Below are 27,779 nucleotides of genomic sequence, written 5' to 3'. Positions count from 1 at the left end.
ATGATTTTGTATTTTTTATTTTTTACATTTTTAAAAGCACTGCATAACCTTCCCTTAAAAATTTTTTTTATAATGTCGTTAAAAAAAAAGTCATAGTTTTTATACAAGAAATCACTTTTCAAACCAGGTAAATCATAAGTAATTTTCAAATTATTAAAACAATTCAAAAGATTGGAATTGCTAAAAAAAAAAAAATTAAAAAAAATAAAATAAAATAGCAAGAGTATGCAGATTATATCACAAGTACAGCAACATATTCACAAAAGAAAGTTGTGTTCTTAGCTTCTACCTTACCTAAGCCCGCACGTAACGTACGTCTTCATTTTTCGTTGATGATCTGATCTATACACACTCCGACGAACTTCTTCCATACACAACTAATTCAACGGCGTAACGCTCGCCGGAAAATCCTTACGCTGCCCGGCCAGGGAATAATAGCCCAGTATGTGCCCATGATGCTCGACAATCGTCTCCCCACCGTCCACGTCCACACTATCCACATAAACAAGTTGCCTTGCCGGCAACAGCTCGATGTTCCAATTATCCCGCATCATAATCCGCAGATCCCGTCCATTTCCCGACGCCCGGTACCCTTGCACCCACAAGTACCTTGTAAAAATAATTTCAAGAATTCTCACTATTACTTATAATTAGAAGACCTCGAATAAATCCAATAGACTCACAATCTAAAATAACCAAATTTAAGTCACGCTAAGTTGAAACCCTCTCCACATCTTGATTGCAACTAATAGCGATTCCACATCCTCACATCAATTAGATTAGAATACGAGACTGAAATTTTCTATCTTAATCATAAGAATTTATAGTAAAATAAGAATCCTACAAATTTTTCTATATCTACCATAAATATAATATATTGCTTCTAAATATATTTTAATAAATTAGAAAAGAGGATGATTAGGGTGTTGAATTGAAAAAATCAACACCGTGCTGATTTTTCAACTCAATACATGTTATATGTATAAATAGCACACATTACTATTATATACAACATATGTGGTGTATAATAAAGATATGTGCTATTTTTTTATAATAACAAGTGTGTTGAATAAGAGTATATCATGTGCTAAAATCAACTTTTGTACGTGGTGTATAAGACTATGATAAATCCTATTAGTTCATGTGCTGTATTTATATTATATTAACATATATACAATGTGTTGTCTGTAATATTACTGAACGTTATCAGACAGCACACGATGTGCTGTTGAGACTATAACATGTGTTTTTTGTTCATGTGATGTATTTGTATTATATTAACATATGTAGTGCGTTATATATAGTAATACTATGTGTTGTTCAGCACAGTACTGAATTTTAAATTCAGCACTATAACAGCCGTCATTAAAAAGTAAATAAATCTACAATATATCTACATACATACCTCAGCGATTTCAGTTGCAGCGATGCCATCGCCAGTGCCCGCTCGCTAAAACAACACCCCCTCATCTCGAGCTTCTGCAAGCTCGGACAGCCTTTCGAAAATTCGACGAGCCCCTCGTCCGACTCCCCGACGCAACCAAGAAGCATCCATCTCACGTTCGGGCTGTATCTCCCGATATAACCGAGCCCGACGTCCGTCAAACCCCCCGACCGGAGATACAAAGCAAATCTTCGAAGCTCTGGGCACCCCGTTAAAAGGGAACGGACCCCGTTATCTAAAGGCAAGTCCGTTATGTGTTCTTCCCGGTCAAGCAACACCAAACGGAAGTCACGGAGATTTTTCGAGTGTGCCCCCATGCATTCTAACGAAGCGTTCGTAATGTCGGAGACGTAAACAGCTAAGTATTCGAGATCGAGACATCCCCGCGCCAGCGCAATCAGTCCTCTCTGCGACACCACGCCTTCCACGTCCTCGATGTCCTGCTCGTCAGCGCCGCGCTCGATCCTCAGACGCTTCATCTTCTTACAGAACTCGGCGACAACTTCCAACCCTCTGTCCCCGATCACATTTCTCGTCTGTTTTCAGATTGAACGAATAAATTTATCGTCGAGAAGATGAAACAATGTTTATCGATCGATAAAAAGAGTACCTCAAGAATCTCCAAGTTCGGACACTTTTGTAGCAACTGACAATGCCCTTGAGTGTCGAGCAGAGCGCAAAGAAGATCCAACTTTTTAAGCCTCGAAGCAACGGGATAGATGATGGGGAGTTCCGTGTTTCCGAGGTAGGTAAGGCCGAGGCTTGACAATTTTGGCGGGAATACGGCAGCAGAATACGGTTCCAATTGCTCGTTAAACACGGCTTCCCCGACTTGGCCTGGGGGCACACTGAAAGAGCCTCCGGAGAACTCTTCCAACGACACAGCAGCTCTGAAAAATCCAATCAGTTTCGAAAGATCGCAATCGCTGATTTTTAAAGAGGTCAAAGATCGACATCTTTTAGCTATCAGTTCTAGATCTTCGGCTTCGACTTGGCTGAGATCCGTGAGATAGAAGTTCAAGCCCTCAAGAACAGTGTTATTAGACGCAAGCTCGTGCAACCATTTTCCATCTTTCTCGGTTATTAAGCTCTCTTCCATGTACAAAATCCGCAAATTCCTGGAGGAGCAGAACAACAAAAAAATATGGGCACATATGTTCTCAGAAAAGCGAAATCGAAACATTTTTAGTCAAGAAGACAAATTCACGCAGGTTTCTTGAAATTTCAAATTCGATTACACAGTATGTCGAATGCTTTATAACCACAGTAAAATGTAGACCATGTTTTTACTAACAGATGATATCCATGTGCATTAAGACTTTCCCGGAAGGTTGAAACCAAATAAGCGAATGTAATGAAATGAACGACAAATATACCAAACCACGAAACAAATTTTACGCCAGACGATTTGAGAAGCAAACATGGAGACAAGATGAACACAAAGAAAAATTCATCACTTCAAAAATCCAAATGTACTGCTTTATGCATCAACATTGTATCAGAGCTAAAATAAAGATTCGAATCCAATCTTTCAACCATTAGGAGCATGTTGAAGCAGTAAAACAAGAAACTAAAACAACTTAAAATGTCAATAAAGTAGTCGGTCAACTAGAGTCTAGAGTTACCCTAACATTTCCAAGTAGTTCTTAACATTTGCAAGAACAAACCATTGGATGGGCTGTCGATCTATACTTCATCTATATATTTATACATATATATATATTAAAAAAAGAAAAAATCGAAGAATGGCTACATTAAGCCATATTTTGGCCTTAAAAAAACACATCGTATATAAAACTTATTTTACATACAAAACATCATTCTTCAACAACTATTTAACCTCAAAAACAAAAACAAAACACAAAGTAAACAAACCCTTAGTGTTTCATGTTATATAATTGAGAAGTTAGTAACTCTACATAACCAATTGATATAAGCATTTACAGAAATAGATTATGTTGTAAGGGTGTGTTTGGTTTGTGTTTTGCATTTAAATATAGACTGAATGTGATATTTTGTAACAAGAAATAATGTATTTTCATGTAAAATTGCATAGATTGTATAGTAAATAAGTTGAAAAAAAAACCAAATCTCAAAGACCACAGAGCCTACAACTAGAAATAAATATTAAAAAATATAGTATATTATTCACACTGTACCGACAAAATATTGAAATACTATATTTCAGTATAACACTGTATTTTTAATATGATAACAATATAAAATTATGTATACGGAGGTATAACACTATCATATCCAAGTTAGTCATATGTTGTGATACCAATATATATGGGACTTTTCTGGATTTATGACCGTGAGGTCATGGGTTCAAACCCCCGACGCCTCAGGTCCACCTGCCACACAATTGAGTAGTGATTGCGGATTCCCACGTCATAAATATATATATATATGGGACTTATGTTGTGATACTAATATATACCAATGGTAATTTTCTATATTTTATGTCATTTTTAGTAAATACTTCAATGTTTAGGATACCAACATTATGTATGGTATTCCCAAGAATCAATACGGTATCTATATATTTATACCATAATTTTTTGCATATAAAAAATTAGAGTATACTAAATGATTCTATATGGCATCGATACGATATTTTTTGATACAAGATAATTTTCGATATCAGTCAACCCTGTATGGTATTTTTCTATATTAGTATTTTCGGTACAATATACTATGTGCTATTAAATTTTTAATATATACGGTATGGTCCCACCCTAAAACAGCCTTAAAAGTTGAAAATACTTAAAATTTGAATGAAAATATAGTGCTCAATGGAATATAATAATAATAATAATAATAATAATAATAATAATGATAATATATTTAAAAATGTAGTTTATTTATGTCTATCCTATATTTATATGCGTGTAGATATATATGTATATATATTATTAAAATTTTACTGTTCTTTTTAATTATTTAAATTTATACAAAATTTATTTATATTAAAAGAAGCTTATTTATCTATAGTTTTATTACTTTTTCTACTTAATCCATTACTTTTTATTTGTGTTTGTTTGAAGGTTTGCATTTTAAGTTGTGATTTGAATAGTAAAAATTTTGAATTTGAATAGTAAAAATTTTGAATTTGAATAGTTGTATGATGTGATATAAATAGGTGTTTATGTGATGTTTTGAATGTAAAATTTATTTTTAGTATAATATAAAAAATAAAAAATAGGTGTTTGATTTGATATTTTTTGGAGGAAAAAATGGGATAAATAGTGGAAATCTAATCCAATCCCCCAAACAAACAAACACACATTAAAATTTTCATAATACATTCCCTTTATTTTTTTATATAATCCACTTTGATATTAAAATAATACTCCCTCCGTCTCATATCTATTTATCCATTTGTTTTTTTACGGAGTTTTAGAAATATTAATACTGCCTCCGTCCGACTTCAAGGGTCTCATTTAGTTTTGCATTTGATATTTGAATATTAAATATTATATCAAAACATAGTACAAATTAAGAAAAAATCGCAAAAATACTTCTATTAGTTTCTTATAATACTAATATAATGACATTTGTTCAAAAAATTATACAAATATAAGAATATTTTTAATGTTAAGTACAATGACGCAAAAAGTAAATGTGATCCTAGAGGTAGATGGATGGAGTATTATATTGGAATATGATATAAATAAAATATAAAAGACTAAAATAACCTTATTAGTATGATGTAATATAAAAGTAATGATATTTGTGTAATATATTGTAAGTTGAAAGTATATTTGTAATGTTAAGTAGAAAGTACAATTATTAAAAAAGAAATAAATACTTTGTTATGAAACAAACCAAAATAAAAAAATGGATAAATTATTAAATGACAAATGGAGTATTATTTTTTAATCTATTTGCCTAGCAAAATGGCAAAATTGTAATATTCAATACTGAGATCCTTTAGTTTTAACTTTCATAATACTTGTAATCTATCCATATGAGGTTATTATGATACTAATTTGGTAAAATCAGTATCATGCTAATTTCTCCAGATAGTACTAATCAAGATTTAGAACATATGCTTTCTTAATTATTAATCGGTACTTTTTGGATTTTTGAATCAATGATATTAGACAAAATCATTCTTATGTTATATACTCCATAGAAGTATGTAAGTGTTCTTCGTTTTGTTTTGTGTTATATTTATATTATATTAATATTAATAATATGCTATTTAAATTCTTGATTAGTACTTTCTGGACTTTTTATCGATATTATTTGATAAAATCAATATGGTGCCGTAATCAAACCGTTATCCATATTGTATATGTAAATATATATATATATATATATATCCCCTCAACTAACTATAACATTTACAATCATAACATGGCAAATTATTATATGCTACTCAAAATTAAGTCAATATTCAAAATCAAACAATATGAGTTACAACTAAACACATCTTGTTTTTCAATTTTACCTTCTACAAAGTATCATCATAACACATGTTGTACCAACATTTTTAGTAGTGAATGAAACATATGTATTCATTGTCTATTTATTTTATTCCATTTTCTTTTCAATCAAAAATAATTATCTCTTCAAAAATTTTTATCTATCAGTTATTTCCATACGAGATATTATATTCAAAACTTTTAATTTTCACCTAATGCTTCCAATATTAAAACTAGTGAATATAAAAGTTTCATAAATAGAGTATCGAGTTGATTCAATACAATTATATTATGTTAATAAATGAATATTGTACAAATAAAATAATAAAAACATTTAATCCTCAGCATTTATCTATTTGTTATACTTATTTAGAACTAAAGGATGTAGGTATGCATGCACATATTTACCCAATTATCTATTTTTGCATTTCTCCAATGGATTAATAAAGAGAGTTTAAAATATATGCATTATTTGGGTGTATTTGGTTAGTATTTTATTGGTTTTTGCTTCTTCTTTTTTGTTGTTTTTAAGGTTAAATAGTGTTTAGATTTAAAATTTTATATAGAAAATGAATATAGTTTTATTGGTGGAACCACAAAACTAAATAGCACAAAAAAATCTAAAAAAAAAAAAAGATCACAAAAAAATCTGGATTAATAAAATGTTTTTTTTTTTTTTTATAATTTTTTGCTATGCAATAATGACAATTTTTTTTTTAAATAATAAAATATTATGTCTAAACTATTATTTAAACCAAATTTAAAACCAAACTTCAAGTAACAAAGTCCATTAATTAAGCACTAGTTCAAAAAAATAAAAGTAAAAATAAAAAACTTGACAAGCTCGAAAAGATGAAAATTTGAGTATTATAAATTGAGGAATTTTGGAAGAAGTGTAATTTCTTAAAAAAATGTGGAATTGAGAATTATAACTTGACAAGCTTTGCTTAAATTAAGAATTTTGAAAATTGTGAAAATTCAAAAAAAAAATAAAAAATAGAAATATTAAATAATTTAATATTTTTTATATAAAAAAAACTAAATATTAATATGATCCTTTATGGTAAAAATGTATCAATAATTTTAAAAATATAAGTAAAACAGAGTTCAATCTATTAATGGCTCTCATTATATTACTAAAAAAACATATTTATTGGTGCAAATACACTGCAATGCGTAAACATGGCACATTTTTTTGTAACAAATAAATAAATAAATAAATAAAATTAATTTGAGGAACCTGGAGTTCAAACATTTATGCTCTATATATACATACACATTTTGAAAGCTTTACACTATTTATTAATAATAATAAAATAAAAAATATATATTAAATTAAATAAATATATTTGGTTTCCCAAATATAAATATCAAATATTCAATATGTTACTTAGGGATTGTTTTTTTTTTAAAGAAAAAACATATTCTAACATATTTTTCCAGAAAAAAAAAAAAAATTACTACTACACACTCGTTATTTTTATATTATTCATATACCTGAAATAAAAACAAACAAACCTATATAAATTTTCAAAACTCATCGGCCATATCTCAATACTTAAAAATATTCCGCTTGTTCACTTTGTATTTTTTTTATAGAGTACACTGTTTTTTTAGTCCCGTAACTGGTTCTCCTTATCATTTTAGTCTCGTAAGTGGAGCATGTCGCAAACTAGTCCCATAAGCGAAAAATTTTCGCTGTTTTAGTCCTCCGGCGCCGGAGATGCCCGCGTGGCTCGTCGGAGGTGACGTGTCCGTCAAGTGTCGCTGACCTGGCGGACAAGTGGATTTTTTATTTTTATAAATTTTTTTAAAAACTTATTTTTAATTTATTTTAAATTTTATTTGTATTTTTTTATTTGGTCCAATTAAAAAAATGAAAAAAATAAATAAATCCACGTGCCCGCTGACCTGGCGGGACACCTGGAAGACACGTCACCTCCGGCGAGCCACGCGGGCGTCTCCGGCGCCGGAGGACTAAAACCGCGAAAATTTTTCACTTATAGAACTAGGTTGCGACAGGCTCCACTTACAGGACTAAAATGAGAAAGGGGTCCAGTTACGGGACACAATTTACCCTTTTTTTATATTACAAATTTCTATAAATTTTATTAAAATATACAATATATAAACATATTAACACAATATATATTTTATTTATAACAATTTAAAACATAAAATATTATTTTTATATTATCAATTTAAAATTTCATATCTAAAATATATATATATATATATATATATATATTTATTCATCTAAAGATGCAAAACCAACATAAGCCGATTGAAAGTTTCAGTTCCAAGAAATTCTTGACCCAACAAACCATACCCCAAATAAATAATTATTCGCTTATTTATTGTTTTACTTCCCAAGGCATGTATGGATGCATAAGGCTCGAATTTTAAATTTTTATTTTCTGTATGTAAAAATAAAATCATAATCAAAATTTTCCAAAATTAAACTAAACCTAAGGAAGGTTTAAAACTGAACAAACCAAAATTTATTTGGTTTGGTTTATTAATATATTAATACTCAAAATTGAAATATGTATTCATTACATTAGGAATAATTATATCATTTTTTTTCCGTTAAATTTATTCATAATCAATTTATAGTAAATAATTTTATCTAACTACAATTTTATTACTTGATACTTTAATAAATAATAACTAATTCCTTACTATTTTTTTAGTTATCCAACTATTTTATTATTAATTGTTTAATAATTTTTTTATAGCATATTCATTTTATTTTTTACCTAGTTCATTTTTACATTCAAATACTACTACCTTGAGTGTCTCATTTACTTATATATATATATATATGATATTTGAATTTTAATTATTATATCAAAACATAGTACAAATTAATAAAAAATTACAAAAATACTTTCCATTAGTATCTTATAATACTAATATAATAGAATATTTGTACAAATTTTTTTACAAATATAAAAATATTTTTAATGTTAACTATAATGACACAAAAATTAAATATGATCCTTTGTTTGATGTTATAGTTTAAATGTAATAAATTTGTATTATAATATAAAAAAAAATTATTTAATTTAGTATTTTTAAGAAAAAAAAGAATTTAAATAATAAAAAGAGAGGCTAAAAGCCACGGCGAAAAAAACCAAATTAACTTCACAGTTCAATTTAGACCTACCAATGCATTCAAACTCTTCTCCTTTTCCTCATCCTTTCCCATTTACGAAACTATAAAAAATAAAAGAAAAATAAAAAAAGTCTACGCTAGCGACACCAATCGAAAAAAAGATCTAAACCATCAATTCTAAAATAAAACCATCTCCTTCGAACAAGGCTAAGGTAAGGTAAGAACACAACATATTAAACCAGTGAAAAATCAATCAAGAAAACCAAAACTAAAACCAAAATGGATAGAAAAGCAAACAAAGTTTTTGGCAAAATTAGAGCTCAAGTAAGAAAAAATTGAAGAAAACAAGGGTCAGTCAAACTTGAGTTTTCCTGAAATAGGAAGGACATGGCTTCGAATTTAATTAAGAAACCCTCCCCACCACACCCCACCCCACCCCACCCCACCCCACCCCGAAATTGGTTGAATCCAGACAAACACCAACTACATTAACCAATCCAAACACAAGTTATGCAATCTCAGAAAGCAACAAAATAAGCAAATCAATAAATGAAGTGCAATTAAATTTCGAGATTAATTTAGGAATTAAGCTGAGGTAGGTACCTGCAGGAGCGTCCGATGTGGAGGAGGCCGTCGGTGGAGAAACCGGAGCATTTATCGAGCCGGAGGACTTCTAGAACCTTCCCGGCGGCGGTGGCGAGGATCTGTAGATCGGAATCTCGGACAATCATGCGCCGGAAGTGGAGAACCTTCATATTTTTGTAAGAACGAACTATTTCATCGACCCAGGCGGCGACGTAGCCGCCCCAATCCTCGGGGATTAGGTTAAACATGGCGGCGCGTGGCTTCCCCTTGAGCTTGAGCGACTCGAGGTGAGGGAACCGCCGCGAAAGCCGCTCCGGCGTCGCCGTGTAGCAGAGCGCCATGGTCACGTGCTTCCGCGTGATGGCGTCGATTTCGTACCATCGCTTGCACACCGTCGATACCGCCTCCCTGTCACGCGGATCCTCCACGTACGGAATCACGCACTCCCAAACCGTCTCGTACGCGCCGCCGCCGCCATCGTCGTTTAGCTTCCTCGATTTTGATTTGGACTTGGATGTCAATGTCGATTTCGGTTTCGATTTAGATCCGTACAGCGGTTCCTCTCTGCGGACTAATTGCAATCTCGAATCCATATACGGAGCAATCAAATCAATGGAGGAGGAAATCCATGGCTGCGAATGGATAACGAATTACGAATCCCTAGAGGAATTGGGGGAAACACTGAAAGTGGCGTTGATAATAAGTGGAAAGGGGAAGAATGGATGTAAGTGGAAGCAGGCGACTGAGACACCAGAAATTAATTAATTTTATGCAATTTGTAATTATGATATCCACACACAAATGCATACATATATATATATATATATTTATAATCGTATATATTATTCTATATGCAATTTGTAATACTTGTGATGTAATTATAATATAATATGTAATATAAAACTATTAATTAAATAGATAATGTTGAATTCTACAAATTGTTTTTCTAGAGTCCGTTTCGCATTGTGTGAATAGATTTTTAATTTTATGATTCCAAATTTGACATACTAAGGTTGAGATTATTTTACTCTTTAAATTCTTTTTTGTGAATTTTTCTCTATTGTTTTTGTGAATTCTGAGATTTTACTAATTTCGTTGTTATTTTTAAAATATTTTGGAAAAAAAAAATAGTAGCTTTTATTGATATAGTGGATAATATTTATATAGTATTTTGTAAAATTATGCATATTCATTCTTTTAATCCTTTATATGTTTTTTTTTATCTATAAAATATGTATTTTTTATTTATATCAAATTGTTTTTATACATTTTTTTCATTTATATCATTGAATATTACTACATTTATTTACAAATGTTAATTTAAGAGTGGTAGAAGATGGTTGAGGCACTCATCACTTGACCAAAAAAACAAACTTCGTTTTTTGCTATGCTAAGAGAAGAGAATCACCCAAATAAAAGTAGAAACTAGTAGCTGAACAACAATCGGTAGTTGAGAAGTATAACCCGTATAAGATAGTATCTTTTACATAACGAAGAATATATAAACGATCGGAGCAATGAGAGGTCCTCGTAGTATTCATGAATTGACTCACTATATGAACTTCGTTAGTTATATCGGGTCGAGTGACATTCAAATAGATTAAAGTTCTAACAAGCTAACGATATAATGTAGGATCGTCGAAAAGATAATCATCATAAGGAGTAAATCGAATGTCATGGGAAAGTGGTGTAGAGGCTATCGGACTATCAGTAAGGGCAACTTGAAAAATAAGTTTAAAAGTATACGTAGCCTAAGACAGATAAAAATGATCTTGAGAATCATAAACTTCAAGTCACAAAAAATAGCAAAGTGGACCCAAACTCTTCATCTCAAAGTGTTGGCGTAGATATGTTTATAGATTATAAATACCAAAAGCATCATCCCCATGAAGACCATATTATCGACATGAAGCAAGAGAATGAAAATCCTTTAAGACGAACGACAAAGGAACAATTCAAAATCGTGACAATTCATAGCAAAATCAAACTTAATAAGGCAGTAGTAAATATGGCATACCTGATGCGAGAGGCCTGTTTCAACCCATTTAAAGTTTGGTGTAATCGGAAAACCTTCCCAAAGATGAGAAACCTGGATTAAGAGCCATAAAACTTCCTTAGAAAGAGTACCATGCTAAAAGACAGTTTTTATATCTAACTAAAAAAAGACCAATAACGAACAACAACAATAGAAAGAAGATAACGAAGATTAGCGAGTCGAGTAACTAGAGAAAAGTTGTCTCACAGTCGATCTCATATTTTTGTGAGTAACCTTTAGCAACCAATAAGCCTTGTGGCCTCAATGGAACTGTCGGGATTTGTTTTGATCTTAAAAATCCATTTTCATCCAATGGGTTTCATACTAGAAGGCAAATATATTATATCTATAAAATAACCTACGCTCGCGATGAGATAAAATAGAATAATAACAATGATAGTCTATGAGGTGAGCGAGAGGTCTACTTACATTGGTCAAATGACAGTGATAAGTGAGGGGACTTAGATGGAGGCATCGATTTAGGAAACCCAAGGGATCCTTTTAGAAGGCGGTCGCAAGGCAAACCATCAGTGATTTTTTATGGAGAGAAGATGACAGTGTCCAAAAAGATATTAGATAGAGGACAAGAAAAGAACAAAGAAGACGAGTTAAACGGTATCCTAAATTTAGATAAGGTGGAGAAACGAGTGTGTTCCTATAACGTGACGTGACATGAGATACATAACCTATTAGAGATAAGATCTCAATACCTAAAGACTTTGTGTTCTACCCCATATTCCAAAAAACAACATAAATAAGTCCTAAGTTGAAGCTTTGTCCGCTCATAGGGAAGAAGAAGAAAAAATTACACACAGCTAAATGGATATAATATATTATAATCAGGGAGCTTATCGTATAATATCTTGAAGGGACTAACGCTACAAAGAACAAACAAGGGTAATCTATTAATAGGATAAACAACAATCATGGTTATTTTCCCATCCCCCCCAAAAGCATCAGAGCACTAGGAAGAAATGAGGAAAACAAGAACAATATCTAGAATGTGACGGTGTTCACATTTTTTCATCCTATTTTGTTAAGATGTATAAAAACATGAATGTTGGACTAGGGTACTCTGTCTAGAAAGTAACCGTAAAATAGACGAGTCATTGTACTCACAAGCATAATGAGTATATAGGACTTTAATAGGACTTGAGAATTTAGTGTGAATTATTTGAACAAATTGAATATATATAGTAGGTAATTTATAATAATATTTTCAAAAAAATAAAAGTTCAAAAAAAGCTTAGCAGCAGTATATAATTTTTTTTTAAAAATTAGAAGCAGATTGTTTACTAAGTTAGCAATGTAGACAATTAAAAAAGCTCAAATCAATCTGGACCTAAAAGACATTTATTATATAGAGACTAAACTTTGTTGGAAGATGTATAACAAGACGAATACATTTTAATTAAAATATATTATTTTTTAAATAAAATATTATATTATAATATTAATTGAATCAAAATTTTAATAGTAATTTAGAAAAATCAAAATTTAAAGTTCCAATAGTATTTAATATATGTTTAAATAAAATATATATCATACTAAAATAAAGCATAATTTTCTAATATAGATAATAAGAAAAATATTGGAAAATATAGGATGATAATGAAAAATATGGAATGAAATCGAGTAGAGAAAGACCTCTTTCTACAGAGCGAAATGCGGCCGATAGTGCTCATGTGAATCCGTAACACTTCCAAAGTTAAAACAACTTATATCATCTCAAAGCAGCACCATTAGAAAGAGGTCTAGTAAACAAGAAGATGGTAGGATTGTCGAAAAAAGAAAAAAAGAATATCTAGATGAAAGTGTGTAGACTTATGTGTGTAAGCTTTAGGATTTAGGAGTCATGCCTATTTATAGACTCTCCACATAACAAACTTTTGGGGATTCTCTTTTGATATGATTACCGATAATCTAGGTAACAACTATATCAAGAATCAAATTTAACTAGATATGATATCAAACATTAGATATAAAAATTAATTATAAGATATGTCGTATCCGTTTAATGTGGATATAACTTTTTTCGGATTTCTTTATCTAACTCATGAATTCACCGACTTGATCCGATGTCTTATCCAAATTTGCAACTCAATTCACATATAATTATGTGACATGGATAATCACCTCATCTATTTTTCATTTATCATAATTCATTTTTGAAAATAGGCTAAATGTTTAATCATTATTTAATTTTTTGAATTCTCAAAATGAGAATTCCTATAATCTCTCACATGAGTTGAAATAGTCAATGGTTAGGTTGCAAGGGCACAACTATCCTCCAAAAGATGTTATCACATAGGAAAATATAATTTTTGGTTTTGAATTTTCTTTTTTTGATACCGTCGGGCATACAAACAAGCTAGTGAACTTCGTATTGAACTATTCCGCCACATCGTACACCTAGACAACATTATCGAAACAATAACACCTCATCTCTAGCCTATTCTCTCGTTTGTTTCCATTTCGAGTCATAGAAAACACTTTTGTCCTCACAAGTGTTTCACTTGAAACGGTCCCCACTTTGCATTTGGATAAATAACCTTCCAAGAGTACCATGACATACTTTCTCTATAGTTGGTAGAGAGTCATTAAAAGCTCAATGCTTAGCCTTCACCACTAACAAGAGTATCAACACTCATTTCTCGCTCTTTTCTTTCTTAAGGAAGGACGGAAGACTTGTTTTCCAAGTATTTCTACGTGAACTTATGTCGTTTGATTTTTCCATTGAGCCAAGTTTGTGGTATCTCTAGTAATCATGGTTAGGAATCTCTCATAGTAATTTTCGAAACCATTCGGTTTCCTCTATTGCGTTGTTTAAAGTGAAAAACTTGGATTCCTTAGAGGATCAGACTATACACGTCTACTTAGTCAATTTCAATGGCACCATCTCTTTCAATCGTGAACATATATCCACTCATAGGAAATGAGTCACTTTGATCCGATATTCACTCGGCATCGGAGTATTCTTCAAGCATTTGAGGATTTTTTGAATAACATAGCTCTAAGTTTTAAGTATGTTTTATATACCTTAGAAACTTTACAATAGTTGTCCAATGATCTTTGCTCTGATTGCTAATATATCTACTTAGTTTTGCTTACCGAGTATGCAAGTTCAAGACAAATACAGTTCGTTAAGAACATAAAACTTTCAATTATCCTTGTGTATTCTTCTTGAGCTATAGGATCACCCTGATAATTTCTTGAGCAATAGGATCACCCTGATAGAATGTTGGCCTATCATTGGCACCAAACTTAGTCAATATTTTTTACACATAGTGGGATTGTGTCAGGATGATTCCTTCTGGGTGTCTCATTATTTTGATGCCGAGGATTATATCAGGCAACCGTAAATCTTTTGTATCAAAATTTCCTTTCAACATCTATATCGTCCAAACAATGAGTATTTGATCATTGCCCATGATCAACAAATTGTCAACGTAAAGGAAAACCAACACAAAACTGCTAGAATCTCATTTGTAATAAACACATTTATTGCACTCATTATATTTGAATCCATTCGACACATGGTATTATCGAGTTTTAAGTGCCATCGCTTTGGTGTTTGCTTAAGTCTATATAGGGATTTAACTAAGTTACATATCTTACCCTTATGGCCTGGTAATATAAATCCTTCAGATTATTCCATATAGACTCTTCATCTAGGTCACCATTCAAGAACATTTTCTTGACGTTCATTGGATGAATCTCTAGATTGTGCAGGACAACAATCGCGATAAGCACCCTAATTGAGGTTATTCTAGACACAGAAAAATACATGTCATAGAACATATGTCTCTTCTTTTGATTAAAACTCTTAAAAATCAATCGGACTTTAAACTTTTCAACCGAGCCATCAACTCTATATTTTTGTAGAACCCACTTGCATTTTAGGGGCTTGCAACCCCTTTGGGAGATTGGTCAAGATCCAAGTTCAATTTTACATGATCAAATAAATTTTATCATTAAATGCTTCATGCAAAAATTCATCATCTCCTCTTGACAATATTTTTTTCATTGTCCTTGGCTCATCATCCAACATGTAGATGATATAATACAGACCAAAGTCCTTGGATATTTTCATCCTTAAACTATGTATCGGTTATTCTTCCGAAGAGTTAAATCTGATAGTCATTTCTCGTGTTCTCTTCCAAAAATATTCAGGAATGTCATCCTTATTTTTATAAGAAAATAAATCTTTGAAGAAAATGGCATTTCTTGATTATATCTTCATTACTTCGTTTTTACAGAGATATCTGACTTGTAAATAAGAAAATAGTATGCACACTATTAAGGGCGTAACCTATTAATGCAAAGTTAATCATCTTTGGACTGATGGTGACTTTCTTTGGCAAAAATACTTCCACCTTAGTTAGACACTCCCATAGCTTGAGGTTTTGTATAAAGGCTTGTAGCCTTTCCATAAGTCGTAAGGAGTTACATTCTTACTCTTTAGGAGAATCTTATTCGATATGTGATGCTATTAGAACGCTTCCCCCACATGTTCTGTGATAATCAAGAACTTATCACTAAGACATTCATCATATCCTTCAATATTTGATTGTTGAATCCTACAATACCGTTAATTGCAACCAATGTATTAGCCACTCTATTCAATTCTAATTACTTTGATTTAAACTCCACGTTGATTCTCAACTTCATTCTTGAAGTTCTTAAACATTTCAAGAGATTTATCTATGCTTATTAGTAAGTAGAGATAGCACTATCGAGTACATTCATCTATGAATATAATGAAGTACCATTTTCCTCTCTAGTTTAAATAGACATTGAGTCATACATAAGAGTGAATTTGATCTAAAGGTATAGTGTTTCTTTCTACACTCGGGAATGTTGTTTTGTTGACTTTTTCTTCAACAAAAACCTCACAATTTCAACCGTTATCGAAATTCATTTTTTTAATAAGTTCAAACTTATTAATTTATGTATGGGACTTTTATGTCCTAATCACCACTGTCATATATTACATGATTCAAGCAAGTAAGAGTCCATCGGTAAGATATCCTTCACCTAGGAACACTTCGTACTTAGACAATACAAATCTTGATTTACTAGTAATGAACTGAAAACTAAATTCTTGTAGATATCCGTGACATGTAGCATGTCCTTCAGTGTCAATTTTTTTCATTTGTGAGTCTGAGCACCATGTTTCTAGTTCTAGCAACGTCTGACCATTCTTGGTTGCCCATGTGCAACTTTTTTTCCCTTTAAAAGCCTGTAGAAGGCGAAGTAAATCTTGTCTGCGGCTATGTGAAAGGTAGCCCTCGTGTCGAAAAATTATTCATGAGGATTTTTAACGTGCAAGGCTTCGAAGACGACAACGTTGAGATTGTTCACCCGATCGTTGTCCTCCTTCCTTTCTATGAAGAGTGAACTCGCTTTGCCCTTTATCTTGGCCATTTTGCACTAGCTGCTCATGTGTCTGGGCTTGTCACAATTGTAACAGTTTTCAAAAAAATTGGGTGTTTTTCTTTTTCCGTCTTCATCCTTAGTTCGGTCTTTTCTCTTTCTCAAAAAGTTGCCCCGCTTCACTAAGTTGGTCTTATCGTCAAAGATCTTTAGCAGTCTTTATATTTTCATATACAAAGTACAAGGAATCAGAATGACCATTCAACATCAAATTTAAACATAGAAATTTTCCTTGTCTCCATTGGTCGTAGACACCTTGTCTAGAAAATAGTGTGTCCTCTTCGTCATTCGTCGAGGGATCTTCCGTCAGGAAGTTGCCTAGCCCTAGCATTGTCATATAGAGCAACATCTTATGTTACCAGGTCTTGAGGTCTGTTCCATGGAGTTTAGATGGCTTCTCCGACATGATAAGGGAAGCCAATTTTTGTCCCATGAACATCTGGTTTGAGGTAGGAGCATACTTGAAAGTATTGGCATCAAGAGAGACAAAGTTGTTAGAGAAACCGTCGACCCCTTTGGCGACAGCGTTGCGTCCGTCAGCAACGGAATTGACTGCTTTACTGGTGGAGACTGTGTTCATCAGAGTAGGCAGAGCTTTTGCGATTTCATTCATAAAGAGAAATTGATTTTTCATTAGAGAATGGTGGCTGTTGGTAAAACAACTTATATCCTCTCGAAATAGTACCGCTAGCAAGAGACCTGACGAATTGTGAGAGAGTATATTAGTCGGAAGAGGGAAGATATGAGAGTTTGTATGCTTATCGATAATCTAGATAATAACTATATCAAGAATCATATGCACTAGATATGATATCAAATATTATGTATGAAAATCAATTATAAGATATGTATTATTCATTTAATGTGAATAGAGTTCTTCCGAAATTCTTTATCCGACATGTGAGCACACTGACTCGGTTCAACACATAATTACATATTATGAATAATCATCTTATATATTTCTCACTCACCATAATTCAGTTTTAAAAATAAATTAAATATTTAATCATTATTTATTTTTTAAAATTTTCAAAAAGAGAATTTCTTAAAAAATCTTACTATAAAATAACAAACGATACATATAAATATAAATAGAAATAATTATTTTATTTTGTACACGAACTAAAATTAATATTATTTAACTTAAACCGATTTACATAAAAATATATTATTTTTTTTATAAACTATTATATTAAAATACTGCGTAAATAAACAATAATTACAAAAGTCAAATTTAATCAAAATCAAACAGAAGCTAAATTACTTAACATAAAATTTTCAAATACATTGTAGCTCATTCTATACCTCAACCAAATTTCAAATTTCTGAATAGATCAAATAAAAGACAAAAATGCTATAGGTTTATTTGCAATTATTATTTACGTGGATTGTATGTTCGTTCAAATCATTTTTATTTTTTTTAATAAAATTTTCAATATATAATATATATATATATATTTTATAAAAAAGTTAATAATTTAATACTTCCTCGGTTTAGAAAGAAGAGTGTTATTTTTCATTTTTGTTCGTTTCAAAACAAGAGTGTCATTTTTTAATTTAGTAATTGTACTATCTATTTAACATAATAAATATTCTTATAACTTACAATTTATTTCATAAATACTATTGCTTTTATGTTACATAATACTAATGGATATAATTTTGTCTCTTGTTTTTTTTTCTATATTGATTTGTACTATATACCAATATAACATTAATATTTAAAAATTTACTTGTAAAAAGCAAACAATACTCTTCTTCCGAGACAAAAAGAAAATATATTATAATATTATATATTATTAACACGATTGTTATACTTCACATTAAAAAATAATAAAGAAACACTTTAGTCATTCATTTTAAATTTGTTGATGCGATTTTTCAACAATAAAAAGTAAAATTCGAAAATAAAAATTATCTTCAAATTTGATAAAATAAATGCCTGAGATTAAGAATCTCTAGACACTGTAGGATACATAAATAAAATAGGAAACTAAATACTACAGACTGGAAAAATAAAGTGGTTATCCCCAAAAGCAATTCTTTTGAATTTGATGTCGATTGAAGATGGTTTCTTAGGTCCCGAACAGACCTATTTAAAACTCATATCAACTGCAACTACCAAGTCGTGCCTTCGTATCCGCTCATCGGTTGAAACTTCATTCAACCGTCCGAAAACTGCTTTTTCACCCGACCTGCACATCTGCTGCTCCGTCTCCTCTTATCTGTCTTCCACTTGTCTGACCTCATTTCACCCGACCTATATAACGCCCGATCTTATCAGGTTTGTCTTCCGCGTCCGACCTTATCACGCCCAATCTCTGCACCCGACCTTATTATGTCTGACCTCCGTGCCCGACCTGATCACGCCCAACCTCAATGCCCGACCTTATCACATCCGACCTTCGCGCCCGACCTTAGCACATCCGATCTTAACGCCCGACCTTATCACGTCCGATCTCCATACCCGACCTGATCACATCCGACCTCAGTGCCCGACCTTATCGCACCTGACCTCCGAGTCCGACCTGATCACGCCTGACCTCAGTGCCTGACTGATAACTAAAATTTCGTTTCCAGCAATTTTTATACAAATTCACAGGGAATTTTATTCGAAAATCAATGAGTAGGATTTTATAGAAAAGCGATAAGATATAGCAATTGTGTGGTTGTAGACCCTGAGTAGTTCTCACAATTATTTATACTCTTTTTACTGGTGAGTTTCCAGGTCGAACACAAGGATTTTAAGTCATGAATTTCAAAGGTGAAAATCTTGAAGAAAGCGACGAAAAATGCAAGAAAGGATCCGTTTGCAGCGGATCCGAAGTTTAACTATTGAAAGCGGTAAATAAATCAATAAAGAGGAAGTGAGCGGAAGCGAGCGAAGCGAAGGCGAGAGGTGGAGTGCCAGTGGTAACCAAATGATCGGGACATGAGTGGAAGTGGGGACCAGATGAGCGGGACATGGATGAATCGCGGTTACCAGATGATCGGGGCATGAGCGAGCGGCACATTATATATATATATATATGTATAGGAGCAAATTAGAGTTAAGGAGAGGTGTTGTGTCTGATCTGTGCGTTACTAAATGGATAGATGTTCCTGGATGTAGTGAGCGAATGATGTAAGTGTGTTATCGAAAGAGTATATGTATATTATGGAAATGATGGGAGGAAGATGTTGTAATTATATAAACTAAATTGTAAAGAACTCATAACAATGGAATTTTGACCTGGGGGGGATTTACAACAAGACTTCAATGACACCCAAAATTAAGACATTATAAGAAAGAAACCCTACTGTCATTAGGAATCTCTGTGACCTAATAGACCCCCGCATATGTCCCATTAATTTTCCCAATTTCTGCCTCATTAGTGGCTTTACCCCCTGATATTACTACTATTTAATCAAAATCGAATTTAACACAGTAGTTAAGCAGGTCGACAAGGCTCCCGCGTACTTAACTACATTGAACTACCTTGAGACCGCTTTTGGCGCATAACAAGGCTTAGATAATCAATTCTTCTCTCGTTCTAAACCAGTGAAATGAAATTCTCTAAATTTTATTTATATAAGCGTGGAACAATGTGAAAGAATTAGTTTAAAGAAGTGAGTGACATTCCTTTATATACTACGAAAGCATGAAAGATTAGAACTACAAAGCTGTAAACGAAAGCAGTAATCTAATCTAAGAAAGCAATAAAGACGTGACCAAGGGAGAGGGGAGAACCCCTACTCCCTTGGCCATTCCTGTGGAGAACTCCCTTACAGGGTTGGAGCTCTCTGAAACAGGAAGACGACAAATGCTAAAGTATGCAGAAATCACCAAAAATTCGATTCTTTACATAAACATATCTGGCCCTATTTATAGCAGGTGCAAAAGGGACGGTTACAAGCAGTTGCTGGACGGTTCAAACCGCTGGGCAGTTGGGCGGTTACTGGCAGTTATTCTGTTGAAACAGTTGCTGGCCATAACTCCCAGGGTGCCCGTTTTGCTTGCGTTGAAGGCTAAGGGCACAGATCTTCCTCGCTTGCTGGTAGGAGGGCATCAGCGCAGCTAGGCTCGCTTATGCTGGCTGGAAATAGAATGGCTGTACCGCTGCAGTTGGAATACTTAGTTGAAATCTGGACTTGATCTGCAGAGGTGGGTGTCTAGGCCGTCGCTTGTAAGCGGGAGAGGTTGTCGCTTGCAGCCGGTGAAGGCTGTCGCTTGCCTCTCATGCCTTAGTATTTTCAAGGCATTTTCTGGGCGCTTGTGAGCGAAGGTGGCTGTCGCTTGTGGCGTCTGCCTTAGCTTTTCTGGTACTAGACTACCCCTTAAAGGGGCAAAAATCATTAATAATCTCAACAATGGATTCTGGATCATGCCAAGCGATATAGATCAATAATGTATGCCGTTTACAAATTATTTTGATGGTTTTTATACAGAGTTTCGAGCAATATATATTTTTGTCAAGCTAAGAATATGCTCATATTTGGAGTCATCACTGACCTTATCAAGTCCGCCCTTCGTGTCTAACCTTACCACGTCCGATCTTAACGCCCGACCTTATCATGTCCGATCTCCGTACCCGACCTGATCACATCCGACCTCAGTGCCCGACCTTATCATGCCCGATCTCTGCACCCGACCTTATCATGTCTGATCTCTGTGCCCGACCTTATCACGCCCAAGCTCCAGGCCCGACCTTATCACACCCGATCTCTGTGCCCGACTTCTGTGACCGACCTTATCCTGTCCGATCTCTGTTTTCTCCCGAGGAAGCCTTTTCCTTAACCGAGCTCGGACTTATATTCGGATTCTTTTTTTAAGATCCTATTACTATTAACAAGCCCATTAAACTCTGCATCACTCCTTAACCTAATTTGATAGGTCCATTCTCGAAAAACCTACCCATCGTTTTTTTTTTTGTGCTTAACATTTTGCCTCCTCCCGCCCAACTCCTAAACGTCACTCCTTGAACTGCGTGAGATGCGACGTTTAGGGGTTTGTAGCACAGTGCTATCATTACACTGTGTTATGTCACATCGCAGGGTTTATGAAAAACCCTTCTCTTACCCAACCATACTCACGCTCTCAAAATCTTGAAATTCTTCTCCCTTTCCAAGCGATCAATTTCCAAGAATCTCTGTTTCTTCGTCCTCTGCAACTCCTGCTCAAATGACTAACCAATATGTCCTTGCTCTTCCTTTTGATAGGGCTGACCCATTAGTGCCTTCCGTGGCTTCGAGGGTCCTTACCCCTACCATTCGCCCTTACTGTACTACAAAGATAATGATCGTATGAAATCCGTCATCTCTCAGATTTCTCCGATAATTGTCAATGATGCCGCGTTCAAACCGGAACGTCTCTGAGACAACATCAGAACTCACCTTACTGATCCAAAAGATGCGTATCGCAAATGGCATACGAGACTGCTCCCATATTTTGAAGAACAATGGAAGAGGCAAGGCATTGACAAAGCTATCTTCCTCTCAGCTCAGCCCCTTCACCTTCACGACAAGGCCTTACTAGCAATGGTGGCCTTCTAGCACTCCCAGATGGGCGTCTTCCTTCTCCCCACTGGCCCTATTGGCCCAACCTTGATGGAGGTGGCTATCATTGCCCACTTACCTATAGTGGGTGATGATCCCGTTCTGGTCTCCTTTGAGGGTCATGAGCCTTCGCCTAATCACGCCGGTTGGGTCCTTGCCAAACTCCCTGAGATAGAAAGAAGCTGGACCAGCTTTGTCAACAAATATCTGGGTAAGAAAGGTACCTTTGTGTCTGAATTCGAGCACACAACATTTCTCATTTTTTCGTTGTGCAGGTACTTTCTCCCCCTTCGTAATCTTTTATGTAAATTCAAAGGTGAATGTCTTGGTTGAATTTCTTCTCTCTTTACAGATACATCATTCTTTCCCCTTCCAAACTCGTCCTCTCTTCCCAGGTCGACCTAGCCATTCAACTGGCCAGCGGCCAATTTTTCTCATGAGGAACCCTTTTATTGGCTAACCTTTTTGAGGGGTTAGCTCGAGTGAGCATCCGTCTGACCGATACCAAAAAGGTGGATACAGCCGCTTCGGGACCGTTTTGGTTCTTGGAATTGTGGCTCCGTCTTTACTTCCCCACTGCTTTCTTTGGCCGACTTCCTATCGCCCCAAACCCTTACAGGTCTATAGGTTATGCCTTGGCCAGATTAACTCCTAATTCCTCTTATCTTTATCCATCCGACCCTGCTATCGCCCAAATATTGACTTAAGACCGTAGAAATTCCCGTTTCTATGTCTATGAAACCCTTATACAATATTCGACCGATCTTTTTTGGCTTCACCCCGACACATCTTATTTCAAAACTCATCCCAATCCTCTTCCTCATCCGATCTATCCCTTCTCATGGGACTCCGCTATGAAACCCCGATCTTTATTTTCCAGTAAGAGGTCGGACAAGAAAAACCGCAGATTATTTTACACTTTCAATTATCAACCACAATTTTTGGCCCGACAGTTCGGTTGCTATCAGGGCATACCGGGACCACTAGCCCGACCGCACCTTATACCCCAAAGCCCAGAAGGGCTGGTAATTCCCAAGCTCACCCCGACCCACATTTCCCAACTCACCGACTATATCACCTCTAATTCGTATTTGCCTTTCTGCTTAAAACCTTCGGCGACCAAGGCATTTCCTGCCTGGTGGTCGGCTACCTGGTCTGTGATTGCTCCCCCGACTAATAAATTGGTTGGGAAACTTGCCCCACCCCCAATCTTGATGCTGGGTTCACCTCGATCGGCTGCTGCCCCGAGAAGAAAAAGGCAGGCGCCTGCCGTAGGCGGATCCGGAGCAAAGAAACAGAAGCAGAAGGCCTCCCCTGTAATTGATAGGCGGGTCATCGAGGAGTACCTGGTATCTCTGCCAGTGGATACCAGCGGGATGCCAACATACTTCAGGAAACAATTTGGTAAGTCTTTTTCCTTCCATATTTCATTTTCCTTGCAAACTCTTCTTAACTTAAACAACTTCTATTCAAGAGGACCCTTCATTGCTGCCAACCACTGCCCCATCTATCTCTCACCCGACTGAGGATCAACCGATCATGTCTCAACCGACTGCGGCGCAATCACCCATCAATCTGACTTCTTCCCAGTCAACCGCACTGCCGACCACACACCAAACAACTATGGTGCCGGCCGCAAACCAACCGACCGCGGTCCGGACCACAAACTAACCGACCGTGGTCCCAACCACAAACCAACCGACTGCCAATCAGCCGTTAGCTGCACCAACGATCCCAGCCGAACAACGAACTGCTCAACCGGTCGATCTTCCAGAAAACCTCCCGATAGATGGTCAACCGACCATCGCACAACTGACCCCTCTGCAAGCTGAGGTAAGTATTTCCTAATGCTCCTAAAAAAAAAAAGAAAATACTTACTTCAACCATTAACTTCAACTCTCTTACTGTAGGTACACCGACCGGAGGAATCGGCGGGGAGGCCAATTTCTCCTACAATTTCGCCTCCACCTGCTTTCCTACCACTACAAGTGACTGACCAGCGATACCCGACCAACCCGTCGCCTTCCCCGACCAGGTTGCGGAACCATCACAGGTAACTGCCAGGATCTTTCCATATTATTCTTTTATAAACCTCTAACTCTTGTATAATATTCCAACTAGGAACCTGATGCAATTGCGGTGGTGTCCGAACCCGACCAGGTCGCAGAATTACCCGACCCAGTCATGGCACCACCCAACCAAGCTGCCGCCGCGCTACCCTTACAACCAGCCGCTCAGCCTCTTGGTGAGGTTCCTCCTATTGCTCCTCAACCAGTCCAACCGATCCCCCCGCCTCACGACATAGAGGAGATTTGCTCCTCGAAGTCGGGCGAGGCTTCAGTCAATTTTGTCCCAAGGGGTTCGGTTAGTGTTCACTCCCATCCATTTTCTAACTTTCTCCCCTTCTTCCTTGCTTAACTTTCTTTGTTTAGGGGATGGAGCTGGACGTCACTCACCGTCTTCAACCGGGAGAAGAATCGGTTGCTGGCCCGACAACTTGCCATGGTGCTTCCACGACGTTCCGATTCATGGCCCCTTCTGAAGCCATGGCCGCCTTAAATCAGGTAAACTTTATCCTTATATTGTAATGAGTTCACCATGTCTCTCTGACTTAACATTTTCCATTTGCCTCAGGCTGCCCAAGAGATGAACGCTTTGGCCCGAGTGAACCTTCCGACTTTGCTGACCTGAGTCTAGCCGACCTTGAGGCTTTAGTTCAGGTTGCGATAGATTTGTTGGTGCAGCCTTCATTAGAGTCGGAAGCTCCTCCCGTCCTTGATCGGATGATGGCAAGGATCACCGAACTTCGAGCCGAACTGCCTTTGATCCAACCTCCATCATCCGAGGCCACAACATCTCAACCGACCGCTGATCCAGCTAGTCTTGAGATAACCTTGAAGAAGGTCAATCAAGACCTTAATCTTGCCAAGGCTACGCTGGAAGAACTCCGACAAGCGCGACACATGCTGGCAGCTGAGATTTCTAAAAAAACAGAAGAACTCAAACGCCTTCATGATCAACTAGAGTCCCTGGATGACAGCATCCAGGACGGGAGTCGCCTGGTGGAGGCACATTGTCAGACCTAGATGAATCTCTGCGAAAAACTCCAAGCAACCATACGAATGCGACTTGTTCGGGGACACGAAGAAGCCTATCAGCGTCGGCGGGCCACAAAGTCGGAACTAAAATGGACCGATCTCCAAACTGCCCTTAAGGCCCTGCTTTCTTCTGTAACCCTGATATAATTTGTACAGAGTTCCAAACTTAATCTATATACTCTATTTTCAGAACAAAGATCCTATGTTTTTTGCGTTTTTACTAAGTCAGACATCAAAACAAAGATCCATATTTTTTGCACATTTAATAAACCACAAATTAAACATCACAACACCTATATAAACTCCATACCTCTCACTGCAAATATCATCAGCACACCCACATCATCACTCAAAATGGTTTCTCCTCGCATTTGCGTCCCTTCGTCCAACTGGCAAAGTTCTTTGCAACCATTCCTAGTAGGAAAACACCCCATAGGTCATCATACTGAAGACCTGATACAAGTGCTAAAACAACTGGACTTTAAATTTAGGTTCTCCGGCAGAGGCGGGAGAACTATACATCGTACGATCCGATTGATGGAGCGTATATCCACTGGATATGAACCCCTTACCGATATACTCACCCGCATATCTGACCTTGATCATCATCTGGACATGATAGATCATCATGTATCGGCAATCCTTCCAGACCTAAGCTGGAACAACATTTTTCATCAGAAAAGATCAACACTTTCCAGACTGTGCGTCCTTGTTGAACGAGAGAATCAATCTCTGCAAGATATGAAGGTCCGCACCAAACAAGATCTTCAAGAAATGCAGGATCAGTGGGATCGCTACCGCCTTGATTTGGACGACCTCTTGGATGAAGAACCTGAAATGGTTTCTGCGAGTTGGGATGAAACCTCTGAACCAGAAGACAACTATTCTTCTGATGATTAGAGAACTCTTTTCTAATAGGTTCGAACCCTTTGAGGGGTTCCTAGATTTTATAATAAGAACTAATGACAATGTTCTAAAAAGGCAGGGTAATACCTTTTCAGATACTTAGCATTAATATTCTCATGTACCAGCTTTCCTTCTTGATTTACGATAATAAAAGCTCCATTCTCAATCACTTTATGAATGATGAAAGGACCTTCCCAATTGGGGGACCATTTCCCTAATTGGTCCACCTTCTTATACGTAGGCAGAATTATTTTCCAGACCAAATCTCCTTATGTAAACCTTGGGGACACTCTTTTTCCATAATATTTTTCTCTAATCTCGCTCTGTCTAACCACTTGATCCAAAGCATTCAAACGATCTGTGTCCACCTCCTCCAGTTGTTGCCACATCCTTTGTGCATATGCCTCATCAATACATGCTGTTGTACTAGCCACTCTGGGTGAAGACACAACAAATTCTGCCGGCAAAACAGCATCTTGCCCGAATGTTAACTGGTATGGGAAAAATCCAGTAGACGTATTTCTACTATTTCGGTGGGCCCACAACGCCTGAGACAACAATGTGTGTCATTTCCTTGGATTTTCTTCTACCATTTTTCGAATGATACCGATGACAATCTTATTTGCTGCTTCGGCCAACCCATTAGCCTGTGGGTAATATGGTGAAGAGTGATGCAATTTGATGTTAAATTCGTCTAAAAATTCAACAGATTTCTCCCCAGTAAACTTCAACCCTTGATCGGTTGTAAGAGTGTGCGGAATCCCAAACCGATAGACGATGTGATTAAGCACGAACTCAATCACCTCTTTTTGCGTCGCATTCTTCAAAGGGACTGCCTCTACCCATTTGGTGAAATAATCAGTTGCTACCAGAATGAATGAATGTTGTTTTGACGACGTCGGATGAATTTTCCCTATTACATCCAACGCCCAAGCTCTGAATGGCCATGGCTTAACCATTGCCTGCAGTTCTTAAGTTGGCAGATGATTTAGTGGACCATGCCTCTGGCATTCCTGATATCCTTTAGCAAATCTGATGCAATCGTAAAAAATCTTTGGTCAATAGAATCCAATACAATGAATAGCCCATCGCATATTTAATCCTGCTCGGTGCGCCCCACAAATTCCATCATGAACCTCTTCCATTACTTTGATGGATTCTTTCGGCCCCAAACACCTCAATAAAACTCCTT

The 27,779-nt window shown here is 35.6% G+C and overlaps 2 protein-coding genes across 3 annotated transcripts; both read right to left on the bottom strand.

The window, feature by feature from the left end:
* Positions 1-197: 197 nt before the first annotated feature.
* LOC127256416 (coronatine-insensitive protein 1-like) lies at positions 198-10,338 on the bottom strand. 2 transcript variants are annotated; one of them, XM_051282423.1, is made up of 4 exons: positions 9,596-10,336; positions 2,055-2,562; positions 1,406-1,980; positions 198-609 (listed from the first exon to the last, which is right to left on the bottom strand). In XM_051282423.1, exons 1-4 carry the CDS (start codon positions 10,168-10,170, stop codon positions 378-380), a joined length of 1,890 nt encoding a protein of 629 aa, XP_051138380.1. In that variant the 5' UTR covers positions 10,171-10,336; the 3' UTR covers positions 198-377. The 2 variants fall into 2 exon arrangements, with proteins under 2 accessions (XP_051138380.1, XP_051138381.1); XM_051282424.1 differs by having other exon boundaries at positions 392-592; positions 9,596-10,338.
* A 16,518-nt stretch (positions 10,339-26,856) lies between these two features.
* Positions 26,857-27,546, bottom strand: LOC127256251 (uncharacterized). Its single transcript, XM_051282156.1, has 2 exons — positions 27,178-27,546; positions 26,857-27,078 (listed from the first exon to the last, which is right to left on the bottom strand). Exons 1-2 carry the CDS (start codon positions 27,544-27,546, stop codon positions 26,857-26,859), a joined length of 591 nt encoding a protein of 196 aa, XP_051138113.1.
* Positions 27,547-27,779: the final 233 nt, after the last annotated feature.

The sequence above is a fragment of the Andrographis paniculata genome, unplaced genomic scaffold (assembly GCF_009805555.1).
Source record: "Andrographis paniculata isolate CXL003 unplaced genomic scaffold, ASM980555v1 Contig55END, whole genome shotgun sequence".
Taxonomy (NCBI): domain Eukaryota; kingdom Viridiplantae; phylum Streptophyta; class Magnoliopsida; order Lamiales; family Acanthaceae; genus Andrographis; species Andrographis paniculata.
Note: the sequence above shows the minus strand (reverse complement) of the source record. Positions and strands in the feature narration are given on the sequence as shown.

Excerpts from the sequence above, each read along its gene's own strand:
- LOC127256416 (XM_051282423.1), bottom strand. The coding sequence starts at position 10,170 with ATGGATTCGAGATTGCAATTAGTCCGCAGAGAGGAACCGCTGTACGGA. Across the intron at positions 2,563-9,595 it reads CACATCGGACGCTCCTGCAG|GAATTTGCGGATTTTGTACA; the intron begins GTACCTACCTCA and ends CTGCTCCTCCAG. Across the intron at positions 1,981-2,054 it reads CGAACTTGGAGATTCTTGAG|ACGAGAAATGTGATCGGGGA; the intron begins GTACTCTTTTTA and ends ATCTGAAAACAG.
- LOC127256251 (XM_051282156.1), bottom strand. The coding sequence starts at position 27,546 with ATGGTTAAGCCATGGCCATTCAGAGCTTGGGCGTTGGATGTAATAGGG. Across the intron at positions 27,079-27,177 it reads TCGGTATCATTCGAAAAATG|TTAACATTCGGGCAAGATGC; the intron begins GTAGAAGAAAAT and ends TTCCCATACCAG.